The sequence below is a fragment of the Beta vulgaris genome, chromosome 2, assembly GCF_026745355.1.
Source record: "Beta vulgaris subsp. vulgaris cultivar EL10 chromosome 2, EL10.2, whole genome shotgun sequence".
NCBI lineage: Eukaryota > Viridiplantae > Streptophyta > Magnoliopsida > Caryophyllales > Amaranthaceae > Beta > Beta vulgaris.
The window spans coordinates 52198577-52216721 of NC_079203.1; the positions used below are offsets into that span (position 1 = coordinate 52198577).

General features: G+C 36.2%; 1 protein-coding gene and 1 non-coding gene across 3 annotated transcripts; both read left to right on the forward strand.

The window, feature by feature from the left end:
• Positions 1-180: 180 nt before the first annotated feature.
• On the forward strand, positions 181-4304 carry LOC104906480 (2-hydroxyacyl-CoA lyase). Of its 2 annotated transcripts, XR_007271625.2 has the most exons (3): positions 181-1772; positions 2893-3007; positions 3670-3810. XR_007271625.2 is itself a non-coding variant. In XM_010695243.4 (2 exons), exons 1-2 carry the CDS (start codon positions 381-383, stop codon positions 3982-3984), a joined length of 1707 nt encoding a protein of 568 aa, XP_010693545.1. In that variant the 5' UTR covers positions 194-380; the 3' UTR covers positions 3985-4304. The 2 variants fall into 2 exon arrangements, 1 of the variants encoding a protein (XP_010693545.1); XM_010695243.4 differs by lacking the exon at positions 2893-3007 and having other exon boundaries at positions 194-1772; positions 3670-4304.
• Positions 4305-5120: 816 nt separating this feature from the next.
• TRNAE-CUC (transfer RNA glutamic acid (anticodon CUC)) lies at positions 5121-5193 on the forward strand. Its single transcript has one exon. It is a non-coding gene; the product is annotated as a tRNA-Glu (tRNA).
• The last annotated feature ends 12952 nt before the right edge of the window (positions 5194-18145 follow it).

The following is an 18145-nucleotide window of genomic DNA, read 5'->3' on the forward strand; positions in this document are numbered from 1 at the left end:
TAACATTGACACATTATCTCCTCAACTCGAATTAAGGAATCCGTTAAATATGATACATCATAAACAACATCGACTCGAACTAAAGAATCCCTTAAATACGATGCAGAATCAACCTCGTTTTATCCTTTTATCGTAAAAAGAATTTCAGATTTCAAAGAGGAGAGAGATAAAGATAGATTAGAAAAAAAACCCATGCCAAGTTTGAAGTTTGAACACGAGAGAAAGACAAATATTGTACGCCACAGTAGTGACCACATTCCATGTAAGAGAAACAGTACAGAACCATATAAAACCCCCCAACATTTCCTTCTAATTTCCTCCACACTCCTTCACTCACAATATCACACACCTAAACCACCAAAACCTTCCTTTAACCTCCAATGGCGGAAATCGACGGCAACACTCTAATCGCCAAAACCCTAGCACACTCCGGCGTAACCCACATCTTCGGCGTCGTCGGAATCCCCGTTACATCCGTCGCAACTCGCGCAGTTGCTGAAGGCATCCGCTTCATCGCCTTCCACAACGAGCAATCCGCCGGTTACGCCGCCTCTGCTTACGGTTACCTCACCGGAAAACCCGGCATCCTCCTCACCGTTTCCGGGCCGGGCTGCGTTCACGGGCTCGCCGGGCTATCCAACGCCGCCATCAACACATGGCCCATGCTCCTCATGTCGGGCTCCTCCGATCAACGTGATTCCGGCAAAGGAGACTTTCAGGAGCTCGATCAAATCTCAACCGTTAAACCCTTTTCCAAATTCTCCGTCAAACCCACCTCAATTTCCGAAATCCCCATCTCCATCCTCCGGGCCCTAAACCGGGCCGTATCGGGCCGGCCCGGTGGGTGCTACTTGGACCTCCCCACGGACGTGCTGCATCAGACAGTGTCGGAGTCTGATGCAGAGGGTATTATTTTGAAAGCCGAAGAAACTTTGAGAAATGAATCCTATGAAATGTGTGATTTTGTTGCGTTGGAGTCTGATGTTGCGAAGGCGGTAATGGCGTTGAGGGAGGCGAAGAGGCCGTTGATTGTGTTCGGAAAGGGGGCAGCGTATTCGAAAGCGGAGGAGGAATTGATGAAATTGGTGGAGAGGACTGGAATACCATTCTTGCCTACTCCTATGGGGAAGGGATTGATCCCTGATACTCATCAATTGGCGGCGACAGCGGCGAGATCACTTGCAATTGGACAATGTGATGTTGCTGTTGTAATTGGGGCGAGGTTGAATTGGTTGCTTCATTTTGGGGAGCCTCCTAAGTGGGATAAGGATGTGAAGTTTATATTGGTTGATGTTTGTAAGGAGGAGATTGAGCTTAGGAAGCCTTATTTGGGGTTAGTTGGGGATGCTAAGAAAGTGGTGGGTTTGATTAATAAGGTGATCAAGGATGATCCTTTTTGTTTAGGAAGGAATCATCCTTGGGTTGAGTCGATTTCAAAGAAGGTTAAGGATAATGTGTCTAAGATGGAGGTTCAGTTGGCTAAGGATGTTGTTCCCTTTAATTTTTTTACTCCTTTGAGGATCATTAGAGATGCTATTATTGGGTTGGGGAGTCCTGCACCTGTGTTGGTTTCGGAAGGGGCGAATACGATGGATGTTGGCCGAGCTGTGTTGCTTCAGACGGAGCCTAGGACGAGGTTGGATGCCGGTACTTGGGGAACAATGGGGGTTGGTTTAGGTTACTGCATTGCAGCTGCTGTGGCTTGCCCTGATCGCTTGGTGGTTGCTGTTGAAGGGGATTCTGGTTTTGGGTTTAGTGCTATGGAAGTTGAGGTATGCTCATCTATCTTTTATTTACATTGTTACATTAAAAGATTATGTGGTATCTGTTTGTTTTGAGATTCAGGTAGATGCAATTCTTGCCGAATTTTGGTTCTTTGTGGTAGTGGAACATAGTTTTGTTGTTGAATGATACTACTATTGTAGCTCTATTACTTGAGACATACTATGAATCCCCATATATTAGGAGTATATGTCATTGTTAAAGGATTTGATTGCCTACTTTGGAGCTTTGAGGTAGACAATGAGACATTGGCATCTTGTGAGGATTTCATTTTATCTCTATATAGTTAATCTGTATATAATTTGACTGTAATTGCAAAGGTTTGATGTGAATTATCTCGCATTGTGCAGTAGGTTGTTATCCTGCAAAAAGTGTCTTGATCAAGAACCTTCTTGTGGTTTGCTTATACATTGTGCAGTAGGTTGTTATCTTTGTCTGCACTGTGCAGTCTCTGAAATCTACTTGTATAGTTGTATCTAATACTACCTCCGTATTCTTTTAGTTGCATCATTTGGTTTTGTGACACTATTTAATATTTATCAACCAACTTTGTTAAATTATCTTGCATTATTACATAAGAAAAAAATAGTCAAGTGTCGTCTTCTTAGAATCTACCCTATATAGCTGTTAACCCTGAGGCTTGTAGTCTTTGTGAGGTTGCCACCTGTGGGCTGTGGCAGGGTTTGTGAAGAGAACGGCAAGTGCATAGCCTTACCTTTTAAGTTCGGAAGGCGACTTCAGTCATACCCTTAATTGGAAAGGCATGGACTGGCTTACTAAACTCTCTCAGTTAGACTTCTGCTTTTCTTCATTGTTTTAGCTTTCTCCAATTTGAGCGAAGGAGGCAAGGATTCTTGTAATGTTTTGGCTTTTGGATTATACTGGACAAAGGACCTTTTTTCTTCTTCGCCTGAACTTTTCATCTTATCTTATATTGATCTTGTCCAATTTTGTGAGTCTGTATTTCTGAACTGTTCTTCTGTGAATACATCTGAATTATCCAAACAATGTCAAAACAAGGCGAATAGAAGGGACCTTGATTCAAAATGGCTCATAAGTTTTATGTGTTGTTGATAAAGTTGTCTCACGATCGTTACATCTCTATCCAAGGCTTGAATGGAAATGATTACCAGTGGCAACTGGTAAGGCTGTGCAGCTGAGCTGCATTATACACCTCGGTACACTGCCCAGTTCCTAGAACAAGAGCCATCATAAATGCGTTAAGGTAGTGTTTGGAAACTTGTATTTCATTTCAAATAATGGAATTGAAATCTGGAATTTAAAGTTTGTATTTCAATTCCTAATCACTGTTTTGTAAAGGGGGTTTGATAGAGGAGAGAGAAATAGAGGTTTAATGGAGGAGGGAGAAAAAGTGTGGGTTTACTAAAGGAGAGAGAAATAAATATTAGAAAGTGTGGGTTTACTCATGGAGTTGGGATATGTATGAGGAGAGAATTTGAAATGACAAGGTAATAGCTTGAACTTGAATATCTACTAATATAGGCTTTTGATAAGAATTTGGACAAATTCCATAATTTCAAATTCCATGCCATCCAAACAATAGATTTCATCCAAATCCAGGATTTGAAATGAAATCTTGCTATCCAAACATAGCATAAAAGTATTGTTGAAACTGACGCATATTTAGTTTTTAGCAGAAAGTTTGTAATTCTTTTTAGCTAAGAGTTGGTCTCAACTCCTTGCATAACAATATATGAACAGACAGAATTGCCCATTTCTCATTAAGTGTGGTTCCATTGTTATGCACATAACTTTTAGCTGAGGAAGCTTCTTTAGCTAAATGGTTTCATGTTAGAACATTATTGTGCAATCTTCTTGATAGTAAATTTAACTGCGGCCTTCTCACCACTCTTTCAACTTTTACAGACAGTTGTCCGTTATCAGCTGCCTGTTATAGTTATAGTCTTCAACAACAATGGTGTATATGGCGGTGACCGGAGAAATCCCGAAGAGGTCACAGGACCTCACAAAGATGATCCTGCCCCAACTTCCTTTGTCCCCGAGGCAAAATACCATGTCTTGATTGAAGCTTTTGGAGGGAAAGGTTATCTTGTCAGGGATCCCGCTGAACTGAAGGCGGCCTTGGATGAATCTTTCTCAGCAAGGAAGCCCGCTGTTATAAACGTCATAATTGATCCTTACGCTGGTGCAGAAAGTGGGAGGATGCAGCACAAGAACTGAGGTATAATAAGCATTTGCTGAATGAAAGATGCATTTTTTTCTTCCCTTCTTTACTAAAAAAAAATTGTGAAATGCAGTAGCTGGTGCCCTTAAAATTATATCGGAGGGCAGCATATCACAAAGCTTAATTGTAATAAGTTGTTATAGGAAGTATAAATCTGTATTTAGTAGTGTTTTATAGGGATTGAGATTCGGATGTATACTAATGTACACTAGCAATACATTATTAAAGCTGAGTGTTTGCAGAAAAAAAAAGTTTGTTGAAGCAAGTATTTTTGTATGGGACATTATGCTTACTTAATGTACACCAGTTTAATTCATACTGCAATCTTCTCTACTTTCTGGAATTAGTTAACCGATCCTCAAACCAGGGTATCTGAAGGTAATTGAGAAACCCTTGGATGGTATCAATTTTTTCAAATCCGACCCTTAAATTTTGTGAGACAGTGAATACCACTTTAGTATGAGACAAGTGCCATAATATTCTGCTGTAGTTTTATTTATAACTTGTGAGGCCAGACAAACGAGCCTTCTCAAGAGTCAAGACTACTATACCAATACCACTACACGATATATTGATATTGTCAAGGATGAACAAGGCGATCTCAATCCCGCTTATCAAAATTATTAGCATATGCGGTCTAATTTTTACATAAAATTAGACAAATTCAAGCCTGTATTTTCTTAACAAGTCAACTCGATCTTATTCTAAATTCTAACTAACACTATTTCTAAACATCTCGCATAAACCTAGTCGTGCATTCTCTTCCTTCCTTTGTTTTCATTTGAATCTCGAACCACATCAAACAATTCTAAAAATACCGGCAGTCAATAAATAGAGTAAAATATATGATTACTGGATGGATTAGATTGGTCATTAAATAGATTAAACTAGTAATTATATTAAGAAAAATGGTCTATTGGTTTTTTAATATCAGGTTTCAGCCTTGCTTATTTTAAAATCAAAAGTAAACAGTCTTTTATAATTAAGACCAACCCACAAGCTTATACCCATTTGCTATAAAGTTTGCAACACAACTAAATTTGTGAGATGAATGAAAATATGCTTTTATTTTTCTTGTAAATACCACTTTTCCAAGACTGAAATGTTGTGAAGCCGTACATATACCACAACTTCCGTTGTAGTCTAGTTGGTCAGGATACTCGGCTCTCACCCGAGAGACCCGGGTTCAAGTCCCGGCAACGGAAAGTCACACCTTTTTTTGCCTCGTTCTCCACTGATTACTACTGTTCAGTGTTAACTAGTCTATAGATGATCAAATTCTAAAGTGGAATAAATCTAATCTATATGAATCAACTTATTGACAGATTCCAAAATATAGAAATCATCAACTTGAATTTCATAATTCTTTGCTCAAGCCTCAAAGAACCAAAAAGAGCAAATACAATAGCACAGGCATTAATTAAGCAAGCTGATCTATAGTATACTCTTCTTAATTCTAGCATACACAAAAATTTATTCATATATAAAATACATAGGATGAAGAAATTAAAAATAGATGCTAGCTGGATCATCATCTATTCTTCAGCTAGCTAGATCACTTAATAAGGCCGAGGTGGCGGTGGCGGCAGCGACGGTCCGCCATGGCGAGGCAAAGGAGTAGGTGGGCCGTAGGGATCACGATCCATGTATGGTGGTGGTGGTGGGCCGTAAGGATCACGGTCCATGTAGGGTGGTGTAGATGGGCCGTAAGGATCACGGTCCATGTATGGTGGTGGAGGTGGACCATAAGGATCACGTTCCATGTATGGTGGTGGAGGTCCAGGAAGGTGATGATGGCCATGAGGTGGACCAGGTTGTGGTGCGTAATAAGGAGGTGAAGGTGGGCCAGGTGGTCCATGATGATGTGGGGGGCTATAGTAATCGTTCCGTGGTGGCGGTGGAGGGCCGTAGTCAGGCCGTGGCGGACCGTGTATCGGTACATGCGGCGGAGGCGGCGGGCCGTAAGGATCAGGAGGAGGTGGTCCTGGTGGATAAGGACCTCTATAAGCCATAGTGTGTTGTTTTTGGTTAGTAGTTGGTTAGGAAATAGAAACAAAATTTGGAACTTGGAAGTTTGGTTAGGTAGTGTGTGGAGAAAACTATAAGTATTGTACTAATGTTATAGTCGGTGAAGTAGCTTTCGATGATTGTGTCAAAATTCATTTATTTATGAGTTGAATTATAGTGGAAGGTGAAGGGGGTCGTGTCCAATTTTTCTTTCCTACTAGTATATATGTATATGTATGTATATCCCAAGAAAATGCATGTGGTTCAATCATTTTCAGTGCAAGCTATCACTTGGAGTACTATAATGAACATTTTGACATGTTATACATTCACAAGCACTATTGTTATTTATGGGATGTCTTGTTTTTTTTCCCTTTGCCTGGCCTACCAAAACAAACTTATGAATTTGGAATTGACATTGTTGTTTCAGTGTAGTCTTAACAAAAGTTTCCAGATGTATTTTATTCTGTGATAATAGAAAGTTTATGTGTGTTCAATATTTTTCAATTGACTTTTAGACTCATATAGACTTTATAAAGTGCCATACTGCCGTTTGCTAATTTACAATGGCATATACAATTGGTCTATTCTATATTTCTATTCGAGTTATTTTTGCTTTTTTTAAAAGGTAAGAAAAGATTATTAGGCTACCCTTCTCGCGAGAGGAATATCTAATGTGTCGGATACATGAATGGAAGAAAGAGAAGAGTTATTACAAGGAGAAATATCCAAACTAAATATTACTAGATGCCCTACATCGACTATCCAATCAGCAGCGCGATTTGCTTCCCTAAACACATGTCTGACTTGGCAAGAGGAAAATTGGGTGAACATGAGCTTACCATCATCGATAATAGTCCTTATTATTAATTAAACTTATTAGACATATCTGAATAATTTGAACTTATTTCATGTGAGTGTCAGACCTCATCTTTGCTGAACCGAACTTATCTAAATTTATAAGATGTTATTAGTCCTTATTAGACATTATCTGAACTTATTTTTTTTCTAAAAAAGACTGAAAATAAGGTGAACAAAACATGATGAAAGTAGTATATCACCATAGAATAACAACCTGTCCTCATTACTCATTAGTATCATCAAACAATATTGAATCAGTAATTGTGTAGCAATTTTTAAAAGTTTTTGTTGTGAGATTTTTTTAAAAGGGCTTTACTTTTGCCTAAATTCCTTTAGATTTCTTTTATAGTCAACTTCTTATCACAAAGAAAATTTTATTTTACATATCATCCATCACAACATATTTTTTTCCTTATGCGTGTAGGAAAATTAGTTGGTTTACCTCATTCGATGCTTGGTATCCATGTTTGTGCAAATGAGTCATATGAAACATGGTTAGAGATAAAGAACATTCGAGATTATGAGGTAAGATATACTATTGATTAACCTTATGTCTGAAATAACTCATTGCTTATACCATGCAATAAAAAGAGGTTGAAAATAGTTTTTTGGCTGGAGATTCAATCCCGACATCATTGATGACACGCTTTGCACCAAAGCTAATAATTTGTGATATTTCGACTCCTAGTCAATGTTTGTGGTGTACACGCAACTCATAGTTTATTATATTGCGACCAATTTTGCCATAATATATAAGGGAATTACACTTATACGTAAATTAAACATGTTTTCATTAATAATCCATGACTTTTGGACATTACATAGCTAAACCCACATAATATAAATGGCAAAAAACACGTGCAATATAGTATAGTAGTACTACCTGAGTACACTTTGCCTCTAGATCATGCTTTTTTCACGCTCAAATTTTATTTATGCTCTCAAGTAACCCTCAAGCTAAGTACTAATATAACTATATTACTATAGGAGTCATTGGGACTTCATGGAGGAGGAGGTGGGCCTGGTGGGCCCAAAGGCGGTGGTGGCCTTTGAGGAGGAGGACCTGGTGGGCCTAAAGGTGGTGGTGGCCCAGGTGGGATCGATAGAGGTGGATGGCCAATTGGGCCTGATGTTGGTGGGCCATATGATGGCGGAGGACGGACAGGACCTGGTGGTGGTGGGCCAGGAGGTCCAGGTGGTGGCGGGTGTCGCGGTGGTGGGAATGGTGGCTCGTGGCTGTTGTATTGGCCAGGAGGTGGCATATTGTTTTCGTGTTAGTTGAAACTTCAAATGTTGGGATTTCTAAGTTGTGTGTTGGGCCTTGTCTAGGAAATGAGGCCTCGTTTATAAAAGACAAAGGGTAGGGCTAAATTATGTTTGGACTTGTAGGTAGAAGATATGTGGACTGATAGGTGAGGTTACTAAAAGACTAGGAGAATGATATGATGTTAACTCTTTTTTAACATTGGAGAATTCCTTTGTAGGAAGGTGGAATAATTGAAAATTAGGCTTCAAATTACTAGACAATTTTGATTATTATGACATGACACTAATTATTGATGATGACATTTTTCCTCTTCCGTTCGTTATTGCTATATTATATATAATGAAAAATATAGTCATGTCAATGTTAGTAGAAATGACGTGTCTTTCTAGCCAAGTTTGTATACTGGGATGTATACTTAAGACTTTGGTTATATAAAGAGAAATGAGGGAGGACTAGAGGAGCGGTAGAAAGTTGTATGTGGGGTATGTGGACTAGTAGGTGATTGCAAGACTAGTAGATGACATTCGAGCACAAGATCTTTAAACAAACACAACAACTTTAGATGACACATTCCAATTGTTATATATGGAAAAGATCCGTAATTTCCTTTTTACTACTTCAAGCACCATGAAATTACTAGGTTACAATCCCTTGTCAATGTTCAATAAAACTAGAGGACCAAACCAGGGCACATTAATATTCATACCAATCCCCTTATTTAGGTGAAGAAAAAAAAAACATAAAGCCTGTTACAAGATAGTAAATCACCTTTTCAATATTATTTATAATTTACAAACGAGAAAACGAGTCCTTCCTCTTGGATGATCATATTTCACAAGTAAATTCCTTATTTGTGGACTTATTTTAAGTTCAGTTCAGTTACTCACTACTCCCTCTGCTTTTATTTATTTGCTACATTTTTCAAATAGGTTGCTTTTTTTTATTTGCTACATTTTCTTATTAGGGACTTGGCCCACCAAAAAGTAATAGTATTATATTTATTTCCCCTCTTTTTCCACCAAAAAGTACTACTTTTTTCTCTTTCCCCACCCTATTTAATGCTAAAGGGGTCAAAAAGTACACATAAAAAGAATGAAAATGACATCTCTTAAATTCTTGTGTAAACCAAAATGTAGCAAATAAATAAAAGCGGAATGAGTACATTTCAATTTCTTTCATTTTATTTCAGATTCTTTAAGTTTAAAAAACGACGCATTAATGGTCCAGCAAACTAGCGACTTCCAATTGAGCGCACCGTCTCTAATTCTCCCAAACATTGTTGTTAGAATCCCGATCCGGATCTTACGATCCTATGATTTTACGATCCTGGAGGACCTCACTGATCCCGATCCTACCCAACCACAAAAAATCACATGATAGGATCTTAACACGATTGTACGATCCTACCATATAAAAATCATAAAGTAATTTCACGTATTATATTTCTCATATTAAATTTTGGTGGCATGTTATGTGCAAATTTTTAACATGAATTTGTTACCATATTCTAGTATAATTATCTCTATTTCATCGAATTGTAGGATCTTATAATCCGATCCCACCGATTCGATTCTACTAACCTCTACAATCCAAAATAAGATTTCGATCCTGATAATATAGCTCCCAAATCCCAATATGAACAATTAAAAGAGGCCAGTGGAGCTTATCCGACCTAGAGCACACGAAGGGTGTAAGTGTAAGTCATCAATTGTACTTGTACCAAGCAAGGTACCTACTACAGTGACAGCTGACAAGTACAGCTACTACGGTGACAAGTACAGCTATTGGTAAAACTATAATCTCTCCAAAAGTAGAAAGTGAGTAAAATTTTAACTTGCCACATATGGAAACAGAGTTGGTTTGACTAATATGGTAAGCACTCATTTTCATTATTCACATGATGGAAGGACAAGTAACATAGAGTTCTGACAAATTGCATGTGAAAAAGCTGAAAACGCGTACTCTGTGATATTGATATATACACACGAACACGATCTAAGTTCACCTGATTGAAAGGGTTTTTAATCTGGCCATCAGACAATGCAATCACCGCCCAATTGAATCACATTAAATCTTTCTTCTCATGAATGAATTGGGGGTCACTTCTCTCAATTGTGTTGGCTACAGGTCGATTTTGATCAGTTTTACGAATTGGGTCAGAATATGGTAATTTTAAATTTATGATATTACTTAATATAATTATTTAACGAATTATGAGATTCAGTGGCGGATCTTGACTGTCATTGGAGTTGAACCTGAGATCTTATGCGCACACTTGGATGGTTTGCTTACCAGTATGCCATATTGCCACACCTCTATTCATTCACTTATCTGCAGCTTTTATATCTTGCTGTATGGGGGCCAGGCCCACCTCCGCCCTACCTAAGATCCGCCATTGATGAGATTAATATGTCCAATTTATATTCGAATGTACTTAAGCCGCGTTCTTTTGAACTTATATCGAGTTTAGTTCAACTCAATGTTTTAATTATTATTTTTGATTTAAATATTACTATTATTATTGTTATTGTTAGTAATATTATAATTATTTTCGCATTATTATTATTATTATTATTGTTTATTTTTATTATTGTTGTATACACCACCACCACCAATAATTCAATAAAAATAATAAATAATATTAATAAAAAGATAATAATTACAAGTATTGATATTATTATTTTATGTTAATAATTACTGATTATTATCAATATATTAGGAAAATTTTCAAAAAACTATCTTTTATAACCAATTTTTTTTCAAAAAACTACCTTTTAAAAAATTTCTTTATAAAAACTACCTTATATATCATATTTCTTTCAATATATATACTCCCATGTTAAGTTTATATTTAATACTAATCAATAAATGACAATCGCCCTGAACGATAGGGGAGGAAAGAATAGCAATTTACAGTGATTAAATTATTAGTGATGATTAAACCCCATTTATGGTAAAATGATAGTATATTGAAATAAATTTATTATATAAGGTAGTAATTTGAAAGAAAATTTTTGAAAGGTAGTTTTTTTTTTAAAATTGATTATAAAAGGTAGTTTTATGAAATTTTCCCTTATTATTATTTTTAAAGATTAAATATAAAGTTCAGCTTATTTCAATAAGTTGAGTTCAATTCAATTCAGTTCTATCCAATTCAGTTTCTCGCAACACAAAACAATGATCCTTACAACTTGCTACTTTAACTTAGCTTTTAGTTGAGAAATGAGAAAAAATATTGTCATTGGTTCAATCAAGATGAAACATGCTTCCTTTGTTTTGAAAAGGTGCAATATTTACTTTTTGGTAATTAAAGTTAACAAACATTTACCATATTTCCATGTACAATAATGTGATTATAATAACAATAATAATTTTTATTACTAAACACTACTCCATCCGTCCCATAATATAAGTCCCGTTTCCTTATAAGGTGTCCCAAAATATAAGTCTTATTTCTATTTTCAATCAATAATTATACCCAAAATACCCTCATGAAAATAGTTTAATTTCCAAAATGTCATCATAATTTCAGCTTCCAATGCACCTTATTAATGACAAAATGAAATCTTTTACCTCATTAAACTCCTCTACACATTAAACCATGCAACATTAAATGACCGTTTTTATTTTTTGTTAAAAAGAAAAAAGCAATGTAAGTGTTTCTCAATAAAAATAATTTTTTTTATTCAAATAAAACAAGATTCCATTTAACCTTAATTCCCGCGTAAAAACAGAATCAGGACTTATATTATGGGACGGAGGGAGTGATAAGTGACATTTATGTCACTTCTAGGAGTAGTTTTTACATTATTTTCATAGTTATTTTCATATATTTCTACCTATTTTAGCCTTTATTTCTTATTTTCACATTTTGTAGCTTAATTTGTTTATTTAGTGATTTTTGTTAGTTTTTAGTTCTTCATTTCGTAGTTTATTTCTTTCCTTTGTTTTATTAATTTTATAGATTATTTAGTTTAGTTTTCGTATTAATTTTCTATTTTATTCCCTTTAGTCACTCTTGTTTTCTTGTCTTGTGCCTTATCTTTATGTGTGTAGTGAATGTTTGCGAAATTAGAATAATGGATTTTGTCGAGTTAAGTTCAATAGCTTAGCACAACTCTTAACCTTCACCACATCTCCACCTATCCTACACCACACCACCACAAGCCACGAGCCACAAGCCACGAGCCACAAGCCACGAGCCACAAGCCACAAGCCACCATACATATTCCCTAATTAACCCAAAACACCATAGCACCACCATCACCATCCCCATCCTCAACCTCACCAAACACCATAAAACCACGACACAAATCTGTTCCAAAACAAAGGGGAGCGGGCGCTCCTCTGTACAACGGAGCGGACGCTCCTTTCAAACTCAACGAAAACAGAAAAGTTCCAGAATGTTTTGAGCGACCCATGAGCGACCTAGGAGCGGGCGTTCCAGACGTTGTACGGAATTAATGATCTTAAACGGCTGAGATTTATTTTGAGATCCAAAGGTGCGATGTTGACGGAGATGCAAATCAGATGACCATTATTTGTTGAGCGACAATATTAATGGACGGTGATGATTAATGGACATTGATGATGGATGATGATGATGCGTCGATGTCGCTGATGATGCAGCGAACTGAGTGCAGCGAAGAAGACGAGAGTTAAATATGGGTCTGATAGTTTTAGTTTGGAGGATTTTCACTTTTCTTACTTTTCAACTCTTTTTTTCTTTTTTTTCTTTCTTCCTTTCTTTTCTCCCCTACTGTACTTCACGTGTTCCCATCTTTCTATCCTTTCTTTTTCTTTTTCCTTTTTATTTCTTCCTCTTTTTACTCTTTTTCTTTAACTTCTCCTTTTTTTTTACTTTCTACTATTTTTCCTATTTTTGTATTTTCTCTCTCTCTCTTAATATGAGGAGTATAAATACTTTAAGTCATCTTTTTAGGAGGAGAGTTTTTCTTTTTAGCCTAGTTTTATTTTTTCACCACTCTTAGTTTTAGACTTTTGAGGGTTTTAAGGAGGTTTAGCCTCCATAGATTAGTTTAGGAAGAAAAGGGAGAAAACTCAAAGAAAGATGGAAGATTGTAGATTCAAGGTGACATTTGTATCGAAACTTTCAACCATTAATCAATGAGAATTTCTTACTCTTTCTCCTCTTTTATTGTTTTATTTTCATTGTTTTTCTTAGATTAGTTGTTCTTGATTAGTTTAAATTATTTATATTATTTTATTTAGTTTAATGTTAGATTAATGATTATTATCATGTTATTAAAGTTTAATTTTTCTAAAGTCCTCATTTTTGTATTTATGGAGTAGTTTGTTGGTTAGGGTTTGGGTGAAAACCCAACCATGATTGAATTGGGCATTTGAGATTGGATTTAGAGATTTGCGTGATTAAATTATTGCTTTGTTTAGCTCTTCTAATCTATGTTGCATTCTCTTTGATCACTTGAATGTCGTATTAGATGGAGTTGATTGATTTAGGTTGGCATGAGAGTGTGACCTATTGATTTCTATTATTGACTTGGGTTACCTTGAACCTCGGGATATGTTAGTAATGGATGAGAGTCCTTATTTGATGTCTTTGAGGATTTCTCCGCCTATGAGAGTAGGATGGGAGTTGTGTGTTGGGTCAATAGCTAATTCAAGTAGTGTTCATGTATTATCTCTATGTTTGATATTCTTATGCCTATTTCATGATTAGTTGGTGTTTAATCCCATCTCCTAACTTTAGTTATCTTTGATATTTAGCTTTTTCGTAGTTCTTAGTTGGTTATTGACAATTTCCGACTTGATTCCGGCCTAGCTTATTGTTTTATCAATACATTTTGGTGTTCCTTAGTCCTTGTGGATTTCGACCCTTACTTATCACTTTACCTAGTTTAGTGATTTAGTTAGGTTTTGTTTGATTTTAGGAGGCTAGTAACAACCTAGTTTTTCCTCTATGTCAAAATGGCGCCGTTGCCGGGGACTTCGGCTAACATTGATTTGTGTTGATTAGATGAGTCTAGGCTATTTGTGAATATTTCTCTTTTATTTATTCTATTTGATTTCATTTTCTTTTCTTAAAAAAAAATTTTCAAAAAAATGGCAATCTTTTCCCTTCCCCAATATGAAATGAAGTATTTTGGAGGTACTATTGGAGGCTTGGAGATTCTCTTGGTTGTGACCATAGTTTTGAAAAATGGGAAATATGTGATGTGATGTTTGAGGGCTAAATGAAGAAACTAGAAAGATGGTAGAGTCTATGTCTAATGGTGATTTCCATGCTCAATCTTTGGATGACGCTTGGAGTCTATTTGAATGGTTGGCTAGAATACATATGAATGGGAAATGTCAATGCATGCTAATCACAACTTGAAAATTTCTCTAATTATGAACCCGAGACTTGTATTTCTACCCCATCTTCCTTTCATTTGGATGAATTTGCTAATGTTGCTCATGTATCCTATGAATTGCCTTCAAACCATTGCATAAATTCTTATGATCAATCCTATGCTCCCAATGATGAATCTCATATGCTTGACTATGAACCCCTTCCCCAATTTGATTCTCAAAATGCTCCCCTAACCATTGTTGATCCCCTTTTGCAATTAGAAATTGATTTGAAATTGCTTAGGGAAAAATTGGGTTGCAATGATGACATTCTTGAGTTCAATTATGTTGATTCGAGGGATGTTGGAAATGAAAATCAATTGGGAAAGAGTGCATAGAGCTTGAAATGATTTTGAAGTTTTGATGAATAATGGAGATATTCTTGAGGATAACTCATTAATGGAAGAAGTTTTCCCTCTTAAGTCTTGTGATGTGAGTGAAGTGTGTGAAAACCTTGTTTCTATCCCTTCCCTCATATTCCATTTGCAAGAAGGATTGACATTATTCCCTCTAGTCCCATTTTATATCCTTCACATGTATCAAAACTCCAAATCTAGATGAGCTTCTTGCCTCTTTTGACCTTCAAGTGCCCAATCCATTCATTATTGAGGAAAAGAGTGAGCTTGCCACCAAAAAAGATTTTGTTGAGGAGAGTTTGCCATTTTATTCTTATTTTGATTATTCTCTTTCTTACTTCTTTGTTTTTCCTTTTAATCCTTCTTCTTTTTGGCATCCCTCTCCTTATTTGCATGGAGTTGCATTGCACTTTATGCATATTTTGCATTTTATCATTGCATACTTAATAATAATTGAAATGTGTGCTAGTGCATTTGACAAACTCTTGCGATCTTTGAATTGCTATTTACTAGAAAGGTCAAGCTTAGGACCTTAAATAAGCCTTTCTCGGGAAGTAACCCGTGATTTATTGCTTTCATTTTCTTTCTTTTAGTCTTTCTTATTTTTATTATCTTTCTATCCTTGTTTTATTTAGGTACATAATTGGAATAACACCATTCTCAATAGCATGTGGAAAGCAAATCATGGTGTTGAAAAGTTGATTATAAGTGGAGAAAATGGGTCATTTGCGGGTATCTACACCCACTATCATCCGGTAGCATCCTTCCTTTTCTCTTTCTCTTATGCTTTATGATTGTGGAACATGTGGTTGTTGGTTTGGATGTTTCTTCCCCTCCCTCCCTCCCTTTGATCGTCTTGTTCAAGCATTGAGGACAATGCTTTATTCTAGCTTGGGGGAGTAGCTATTCGCTAGCTTGGGGAGGTGTATATACTTTATTTCTTTACTTTTCCATTTTCAAAAATTTCAAAATTTCAAAAAAATATTTTCCTTTCTTTTCTTTTTCCTTCAAGTTTTAAGTTCTTCTTAATAAAGAAAAAAATTGAAAAAAAATGGAAAAAAGGATGTTTGGCAAAAAATTTTTTAAAAAATTTATTAATAAGAAAAGTACAAAGCATTTCATGCCCAAGGAAGATGCTAGTTGATGATATATGTGGATTCCTTGCTTTATTTTGAGTAAATATTTAGAGCTCCTTTTGTAAGAGTGTGAGCTTGGTTTGTGATGTTTTAGGAGGTGATTAATCTTGATTGCATTAGGGTCTACCAAAATGAAACTAATGAATGCTCAATTAGAGGTCTAGTCTTGAATCTTGACTAAGTTGCTCATGCTTGGGTATTCTTGCTTCTACTTTGCGGTCTCATGTGTCCTTAAATGCACTCCTTGTGTCCCGAAATAAAACTCTACAAGAAACTTAATTAAGCTTTAATTTTTGTTATATGTAATAAGTGGCACAAAAGCCACAAGTGCTTGTAGTCTTCTATGCAAAGTTAATCTCATATTTGTGTAATGAAGTCTCATAATAAGGGAACAAAAAGAAAAAGCCAAAAACAGTTAAAAAAGGCGTGAAAAATGAAAAGCACAAAAATAATAGAAAAGTTCAATAAAAGAGGTCAATTTGTGGATGCCTCCCGCACTTAGTTCCATTTTCTTAAGTTTTGAGTAGAGTGGAGTCTAAGGCTCAATTGTGTGTTTAAGGAAAGTGGACTAGTATTTGAAATATTTATACCTTTGAAGAGCCTTTGTCTTTTGGATAGCTAGGTGCTCTCCAATGAGCGAGTAAAAAGCCTAATTAGGTGTCCTATTGCAATCTTGATTAGTCTCTTTCTCTACCCATAACCTTTGAGTACATTTGAAAATTAGTTGTCTTTAAAGTTGCTCTTTATCATTGCTTGTGAACCATTTCATTGATAGTTGACTTGGGCATAAATCTTGAGTTTGTTGAATAAATGATTGATGAAAATATAAGAGTTGTGGGTTTAAGCTCTTGGGAAACCCTCGCGAGATCCCACTCGCCCTCTAGAGCGATTTAGGGGTTTAAAGAGCTTGTTGCATATGCTAAATGCAACCGTGATTCCTACGAAAGTGAGTTAGTGCATATTCTCATCTCTTTTCCTTTTGTTTTCCTTGAATAATTTCATACTCTTCCCTTGTGTCTCATCTGGTTTTGCTCGAGGACGAGCAAAAGCTTAGCTTGGGGGAGTTTGATAAGTGACATTTATGTCACTTCTAGGAGTAGTTTTTACATTATTTTCATAGTTATTTTCATATATTTCTACCTATTTTAGCCTTTATTTCTTATTTTCACATTTTGTAGCTTAATTTGTTTATTTAGTGATTTTTGTTAGTTTTTAGTTCTTCATTTCGTAGTTTATTTCTTTCCTTTGTTTTATTAATTTTATAGATTATTTAGTTTAGTTTTCGTATTAATTTTCTATTTTATTCCCTTTAGTCACTCTTGTTTTCTTGTCTTGTGCCTTATCTTTATGTGTGTAGGTGAATGTTTGCGAAATTAGAATAATGGATTTTGTCGAGTTAAGTTCAATAGCTTAGCACAACTCTTAACCTTCACCACATCTCCACCTATCCTACACCACACCACCACAAGCCACGAGCCACAAGCCACGAGCCACAAGCCACGAGCCACAAGCCACAAGCCACCATACATATTCCCTAATTAACCCAAAACACCATAGCACCACCATCACCATCCCCATCCTCAACCTCACCAAACACCATAAAACCACGACACAAATCTGTTCCAAAACAAAGGGGAGCGGGCGCTCCTCTGTACAACGGAGCGGACGCTCCTTTCAAACTCAACGAAAACAGAAAAGTTCCAGAATGTTTTGAGCGACCCATGAGCGACCTAGGAGCGGGCGTTCCAGACGTTGTACGGAATTAATGATCTTAAACGGCTGAGATTTATTTTGAGATCCAAAGGTGCGATGTTGACGGAGATGCAAATCAGATGACCATTATTTGTTGAGCGACAATATTAATGGACGGTGATGATTAATGGACATTGATGATGGATGATGATGATGCGTCGATGTCGCTGATGATGCAGCGAACTGAGTGCAGCGAAGAAGACGAGAGTTAAATATGGGTCTGATAGTTTTAGTTTGGAGGATTTTCACTTTTCTTACTTTTCAACTTTCTTTTTCTTTTTTTCTTTCTTCCTTTCTTTTCTCCCCTACTGTACTTCACGTGTTCCCATCTTTCTATCCTTTCTTTTTCTTTTTCCTTTTTATTTCTTCCTCTTTTTACTCTTTTTCTTTAACTTCTCCTTTTTTT